Source organism: Eurytemora carolleeae, unplaced genomic scaffold (assembly GCF_000591075.1).
Source record: "Eurytemora carolleeae unplaced genomic scaffold, Eaff_2.0 scaffold868, whole genome shotgun sequence".
NCBI lineage: Eukaryota > Metazoa > Arthropoda > Copepoda > Calanoida > Temoridae > Eurytemora > Eurytemora carolleeae.
In genome coordinates this window covers 140,949-148,434 of record NW_019396755.1, presented here as the reverse complement: position 1 = coordinate 148,434, position 7,486 = coordinate 140,949, and the positions used below count along the sequence as shown (strand labels likewise).

The 7,486-nt window shown below is 29.0% G+C and overlaps 2 protein-coding genes across 2 annotated transcripts in view; one reads left to right on the top strand and one right to left on the bottom strand.

Moving 5' to 3' along the window:
- Positions 1 to 2,220: 2,220 nt before the first annotated feature.
- Positions 2,221 to 5,969, bottom strand: LOC111708263 (zinc finger protein SNAI2). The gene is made up of 6 exons (XM_023481588.1): positions 5,958 to 5,969; positions 5,382 to 5,419; positions 5,083 to 5,149; positions 4,545 to 4,627; positions 4,406 to 4,477; positions 2,221 to 2,745 (listed from the first exon to the last, which is right to left on the bottom strand). The coding sequence occupies exons 1-6, from the start codon at positions 5,967 to 5,969 to the stop codon at positions 2,664 to 2,666; spliced, it is 354 nt and encodes a 117-aa protein (XP_023337356.1). The 3' UTR covers positions 2,221 to 2,663.
- A 939-nt stretch (positions 5,970 to 6,908) lies between these two features.
- LOC111708262 (low affinity immunoglobulin epsilon Fc receptor) overlaps positions 6,909 to 7,486 on the top strand; it is a 1,531-nt gene continuing 953 nt past the window's right edge. The window contains exons 1-2 of the mRNA XM_023481587.1: positions 6,909 to 6,919; positions 7,400 to 7,468. Coding sequence (XP_023337355.1) covers positions 6,909 to 6,919; positions 7,400 to 7,468 — 80 coding nt within the window. The remainder of the gene's footprint in view (positions 6,920 to 7,399; positions 7,469 to 7,486) is intronic.

Sequence of the window (7,486 nt, the reverse complement as noted above, 5' to 3'; positions counted from 1 at the left end):
AAACAAAATATTACATTCGAATTTACATAAAAATCAACCTTTTTTATGGTAAATAAACTGTAAAATCTATTAAGTTTGTAGAACATGTTTTTGAGTTCAGAAATAAAATCTAATTCAAGTTTTCGAAGTTGTAAAACCGCAACATCTTGGCAGAAAAATTCGTTATCAAATAGATTGCATCCCTAGGATTGCAATGTAAATATCAGGGATTCAATAGTGTCAAACTTTTGTTCAAAAGTTGGAGAAAAACTATAGAAAAATAAAATAGTTCTAAATCAAATACATTTTGGGTCCGTCCTAGTGAACGATTTTTGGACCCCCGCCCCCCTCCTATCAATTTTATACATGACCAAATTAGTATTTATTTAATATTATTTAGGGTTAGGTTAAGGCACTTTCTGGGCCGATCGCTGCGGCCACATGGTCAATTATATCAATGTTTAACATACAAGATCCATGTACAAAATTGATAGTTGGGGGGGGGCAGGGGGGTCCAAAAATCGTTCTCTAGGAATATGCCTACATTTTCAAAAAGAAATTCTATCCTTTAACAACTGAAACGATAATTGAATTTTCTTTTTAGCTTTATAATTGTATAATTATAAATTATTATTATTCCATCAATTGATTATATTAAAAAGCACAAATTTTGTGGAAATAGAAATTATTTATGAAATATACGCATTACAAACGTTTAGTTATGATTCAGGGTTTATAAACACGCGTCTATCAACGTATTAATATCTCAATCTGACAATCAAATTTACCTCACAGCTACAACTCCTAAACCAAACAACCAAACCAAAAAGTTTGTGACAAACACAAGAAACTTCAGACATGAGAAGCACCCTGATTGCGTCATGTTTGGAGAAAATACCCTCAGATTAGAGCTGACACAATTTTAGGTATTTTGTTCAAATAGAGGGGAGGACTTCTATAATGTTTACATCGAGAGAAGCGTAACTGAACAAGGTTTGGTTTGGTTTGGGGGATTCAACTGCTTTCTTCTCGCCTTTCTCTTCGGGCGTTTGGGGAAATGTTTAAAATACAGTATTTACATTTCATTCCGATATTAATATCGTGAATATATGCAGAACATAAACAAAATGAATAAGATTAAAGATTACTCGCGTACAAATGCATAAATTTCAAAACATTATTATTTAGCCTTTACATGAATTTCAGCTATTGTCTGCAAAGGTATAAATAATATTTGTAACAAATATTAAACCTCACATTCACTCCCTTTTAAATTTTGATTTTTCTTAATAGCCCTGTATTCACAACATTAAAAGAATCAACCTACCTATAGATTCTCTCCTAAGGGAAATGTAACAAGGCAGGGGCGTATTCAGGAATTTGTCCAGGGGGCTTACACTTTTTTCTTTCCAGGGGGGCTCAGCATCCGTCGGGGCATGAAAACCCCCTGAAATCAATAGATTTAACTGGTGCCACTGAACGTTAATAATTTAACCAACAAAAATATGTCTCAAAATAAAAGACGCTTAGGAAACCATTTATTACCAAAAATGTAACTTTTCAACAAGCATCTTCTCTACCAAATATAACCATATTTATACAGACACAGTGATAACCAGAACACTCTGAAATAGGAAGACGACTTTTAGAATCAAGTCATAACTTTTAAAAGGCCATATTAACATTTGTGCAGTGTAAACCGACCAATGTCACAAAATTAGTAATTTAATCAGTGTTATGTATAGTAAAACTATTTGCTTGTAACACCACCAAATACATGCTTATTGCTTACGTATAATGCTATAATGTCTTCCAATTTTGTATTGTTTTCGGGTTATCACTAAACAATTTTGTTTTGTTTTTTAAAAACGTTAATTGTTTTGTTATGAAAACAAAAATATAAAACAAAATATAACCATTTCTAATCAAAAATATAACCTTATATAAGATATACATTTAAATATCTTGTCTTAAAGAGCAAAATCTAAACGTTAAAATTGTTCCTATATAAGAGGGGTGCACAGCGCTCTGAATGCCTATTATGTTAAAATTAGATATAGCAATGTGTATTGTGCATTTGAAAACATTTTAAATTTTAATGTTTAAAACGTACACTTAGTTTAAAGTAAACAAAATATGAGTGTTAATGCAAAGAAAGAATCTACTTATATCAAAATCTTTCTGATTCTATATTAAAAAAAATATTATTTGAAAACATAAATAATGAAAAAAAAATATTGCCACAGTTATATTATTTATTGTTTTGATTTGTCAAGATGTTGGTAGGATTGCTGTCTTCTATACTTCTAGTTGTCAAGATGTTGGTAGGATTGTTGTTTTCTATACTCCTAGTTGTCAAGATGTTGGTAGGATTGTTGTCTTGTCTTCTATACTCCTGGTTGTCAAGATGTTGGTTGGATTGTTGTCTGGTCTTCTATACTCCTGGTTGTCAAGATGTTGGTTGGATTGTTGTCTGGTCTTCTATACTCCTGGTTGTCAAGATGTTGGTAGGATTGTTGTCTGGTCTTCTATACTCCTGGTTGTCAAGATGTTGGTAGGATTGGTGTCTGTTCTTCTATACTCCTGGTTGTCAAGATGTTGGTAGGATTGGTGTCTGTTCCTCTATACTCCTGGTTGTCAAGATGTTGGTAGGATTGGTGTCTGGTCTTCTATACTCCTGGTTGTCAAGATGTTGGTTGTCTTGTTGTCTTGTCTTCTACCCCTGCAGGTCTCCAGCATACCTCTTCATGTTTCAGCAAATACGATCTAAAGTTTAAAAATCGTTAATAAAAAAGAGATTTTTTTGCTGTTGATGATTTATATAAAGTGGTGACTAGAAAATAATACAAATTTTGATTTCGTATTTTAAAATTTTAAATACGAAATGTTTCTACGGACATTTCATTTTATACCTTAAAGCAAACTTATCGTTTTCATTTTATACCTTAAAGCAAACTTCTTGTTTTCATTTTATACTTTAAAGCAAACTTCTCGTTTTCATTTTATACCTTAAAGCAAACTTCTTGTTTACATTTTATACCTTAAAGCAAACTTCTTGTTTATATTTTATACCTTAAAGGAAACTTCTTGTTTTTTATTTTATACCTTAAAGCAAACTTCTTGTTTACATTTTATACCTTAAAGCAAACTTCTTGTTTATATTTTATACCTTAAAGGAAACTTCTTGTTTTTTATTTTATACCTTAAAGCAAACTTCTTGTTTATATTTTATACCTTAAAGCAAACTTCTTGTTTTTATTTTATACCTTGAAGCAAACTTCTTGTTTATATTTTATACCTTAAAGCAAACTTCTTGTTTATATTTTATACCTTGAAGCAAACTTCTTGTTTTTTATTTTATACCTTAAAGCAAACTTCTTGTTTTTTATTTTATACCTTGAAGAAAACTTCTTATTTATATTTTATACCTTAAAGCAAACTTCTTGTTTTCATTTTATACCTGAAAGCAAACTTCTTGTTTTTTTATTTTATACCTTAAAGGAAACTTTTTGTTTTCATTTTATACCTTAAAGAAAACTTCTTGTTTTCATTTTATACCTTGAAGGAAACTTCTTGTTTATATTTTATACCTTGAAGAAAACTTCTTGTTTTCATTTTATACCTTGAAGCAAACTTCTTGTTTTTATTTTATACCTTGAAGCAAACTTCTTGTTTTTATTTTATACCTTAAAGCAAACTTCTTGTTTTCATTTTATACCTTAAAGCAATCTCTTGTTTTCATTTTATACCTTAAAGGAAACTTCTTGTTTTCATTTTATACCTTAAAGCAAACTTCTTGTTTATATTTTATACCTGAAAGCAAACTTCTTGTTTATATTTTATACCTTAAAGCAAAGCTCTTGTTTTCATTTTATACCATAAAGCAAACTCTTGTTTTAATTTTATACCTTAAAGGAAACTTCTTGTTTTCATTTTATACCTTAAAGCAAACTTCTTGTTTATATTTTATACCTTAAAGCAAACTTCTTGTTTATATTTTATACCTTAAAGCAAACTTCTTGTTTTTTATTTTATACTTAGAAGCAAACTTCTTGATTATATTTTGTACCTTGAAGCAAACTTCTTGTGTATATTTTATACCTTAAAGCAAACTTCTTGTTTTCATTTTATACCTTAAAGCAAACTTCTTTTTTATATTTTATACCTTGAAGCAAACTTCTTGTTTATATTTTATACCTTAAAGCAAACTTCTTGTTTTTTATTTTATACCTGAAAGCAAACTTCTTGTTTATATTTTATATCTTAAAGCAAACTTCTCGTTTATATTTTATACCTTAAAGCAAACTTCTTGTTTATATTTTATACCTTAAAGCAAACTTCTTGCTTATATATTTTATACTTTAAAGGAAACTTCTTGTTTTTTTATTTTATACTTTAAAGCAAACTTCTTGTTTATATTTTTTACCTTAAAGCAAACCTCTTGTCACAGTTCTTACAAGAATGTGTTCTTGTGTTCTCATGAGTCTGCAGATGAGCTCTAAAACAACAAATTGTTAAAGTATTGAAAAAATTGTTAAATATTTGTTTATTTAAGATTGCTATACCTTAGATTTGATTTATCTGAGAAATGTTTCTTACATATTGGACAATCAAAGGGTTTCTCCCCTGTATGAGTTCTTAAATGTCCCTAGAAAAAAAGAAGATTGTATAGATCTGCAGATAAAATTACAAAAATTAAAGTTAACATAGACTTACGAATGTCTAATTTTTTGAGCCTCTGAATTGCAAATCGATGTGTTTACTTTTTTAAGAAAGGTACATAAGCTTACCGTTAAAAGTTAACGTTTTCCTTCATAAGTCAGGTTCAAAAAGTTTAACTTTAATAATCAGGTTCTAAAGAATACCTTCAAAAGTCAGGTTCTAAAGAATACCTACAAAAGTCAGGTTCTAAAAGGATACCTTTAAAACCCTAGTTCTTAAAGTTTACCTTCAAAAGTTAAATTCTGAAAGTTTCCTTTTTAAAATCAACAAATGTTTTTCATAGAGTATACTTTAAAACCCCTAATTTTAAAGATTACCTTCATAAGTCAGGTTTTTAATGTTTTCCTTTAAAATTAAGGCTCTTCAAGTCTTAAAGTTTACCTTTAACAGCCAGGTTCTTGAAAAAGTTTTCCCACAAATAGTGCAAACACAGGACGATGAATGTGTCCTGAAAATAATGTCTTGCCAATTTGAAAATCAAGAAAAAGATATAAGAATATGTTGTCGTAAATCTTTGTAACTAAAACATAGATTTCTTATAAATATCCTAGTCATCGAAGATTGTTTTCTAAAAATTCAAGTAAAATCACCAAATATTCTGACCATTGCCATAAAAAGTTTTAGATTTAAAATCAATCAATAAATAAAAAACATAATTTGTATAATTTGGTTAAAAATACCTGATATGCATTGAGTAGGCTGGCATAGACACATAAACCTGAACAAAACAAGGTTATTGTTGAAAACTTAAAGCTTATCTCACCTTCGTCCTTACATTGGTTAACAGTTTAAAATATATGATTGTAAAGAATAAATCCTTAACAATTCTGATTGAATATTTGTTTTATCTTTAGGTAGAAAAAGATGTAAATATTGTTATAAAATGAGAGTTTGTTAATATGATAAGAGTGTACAATACTGGCTGTTGATCAGAGCAATGATATTATTTATCTAAACTCATCAATTCAATTTCAGTCATAAATACCACTCTATACAGTGCTCTTCAGATCCAGATATGTAAATATTTAGTTTTTATTTACGATCTAATAATTCATCATGCTTCATAACCTTAAAATGATCTTAATAGTCCCAGATCTGACCGATGTAACCAAAAATCCTCACCAAGTGTTTAGGGAATGAGAGTAGAAGAAGGAGACGGAGATTTTACTGTAAAACATAGTTTCATTGTAAACAATAACAAAGATTGAAAATATTAGCAAGGGTTGGTATTTCTGATCAGAGCAGTGAGGCCGGGCCTTGGCAGTCATTGTTTAGTATACTTTTCTTTGTTTACAATAAAACTTTAACGTCACAGGAGAATGTAAACATTGTTTACTAAGCTTTCCCTTCTCCTTAGTTCTATATTATCTTGGTTTTAAATCCATTCGATAGGACAAAATAAAGTTAAAATATTTGTTTACAAAGAATTTACAAGTTATGGTTTTTTTTCGGGAATTAATTTTGAAAATACTTCACAGAATATGCTCCTTTAACCGAAAATTTTAAGAATCCGTGTATATAGTTTTAAAAAGCTACACATCGAACTGACATAAAGTTACTGAATAACAGTATTATAATTCATCTTATCCATCCTTACAGCACTTCTTGTATAACAAATATTATTTAACGAGTTTTTCTTGTTGTCTAGGGAGAAGCTAAAGCAGTTTCTAAAAAGTAAGGTATGAACATCTAATAAATAAACAAATTTTATTATAGTAATCTTTTAGATGATATTAAGATTTAATAAAGTCAAAATACTATTTTAGGAGTCCATAATTATCCCTGGTCTCGCTTTAACAGGTTAATCTTAATTTTTATTATTTAAGTAAACAATGACTAACTCTCTTGGTTTTTTTTTGGTGCAAATTGGCCATTTTTACCTTTATTTATAACAAAATAAACAAAAGTTTTAAAGGATCATTGATATTTTTTTAAGCTAAATATTTTTATTTTCCGTTAGGTTATACATTTTAACAATATTGTTACAGAATATATATTATATATCACATTGTTTCAGATACGAAAATTCGAATACATTTATATTGTGCTATATTAATTAGCAATTGGGTTCAAGAGTATGTTAATTATTCTATAAAAATTGAACTGTGGAGACGACATTTTTAGACTTTAAACATATATTTGTTCCATATCAGCGATGACTTTTATCAAGAACTCGATTGATAAAGGTTATAAGATTTATCGCGCATATGACTGCAGAGTTAGTTGTTCAGTAAGAACGATTTTCCTTGGTGATAGGTGCCAGGAAAGCTTATGAGAAGCATTCCGGTTTAAAACGCGTTTAGACTGTAGCATGGAATTTTGTATTTTTCATTTCATTGATATTTATTGTACTGTATTTAATGATATTTGGTGTACTATATTTAGGTACATTTCTCATACTTGTGCCCTAGGGCCTACGGTACATAGTGTAAATATGAATATAAACTAATTGTACTATATTTAGGTACGTTTCTTGCATCTGTTCTTGTATCCTGGGGTCTAGGGGTACATAGTGTAGATATGAATATAAAATAATTGTACTATATTTAGGTACATTTCTTGCATCTGTACTTGTATCCTGGGGTCTAGGAGTACATAGTGTAAATACAACATTTCAGCATCAACTAGATGCAGTCAAGGTTGGTACAAGAAAGAAAATCAATTTTATTAAAAAAAAAATATTTTAAATATTTTTTAGTCTGCTCAAGAAAGTTTCTCCCTTAATATTCAACAGTTTTCTCAAGATCTACTTCGGAAACAAGCAGAGGTAATAGATGGGGGGGGG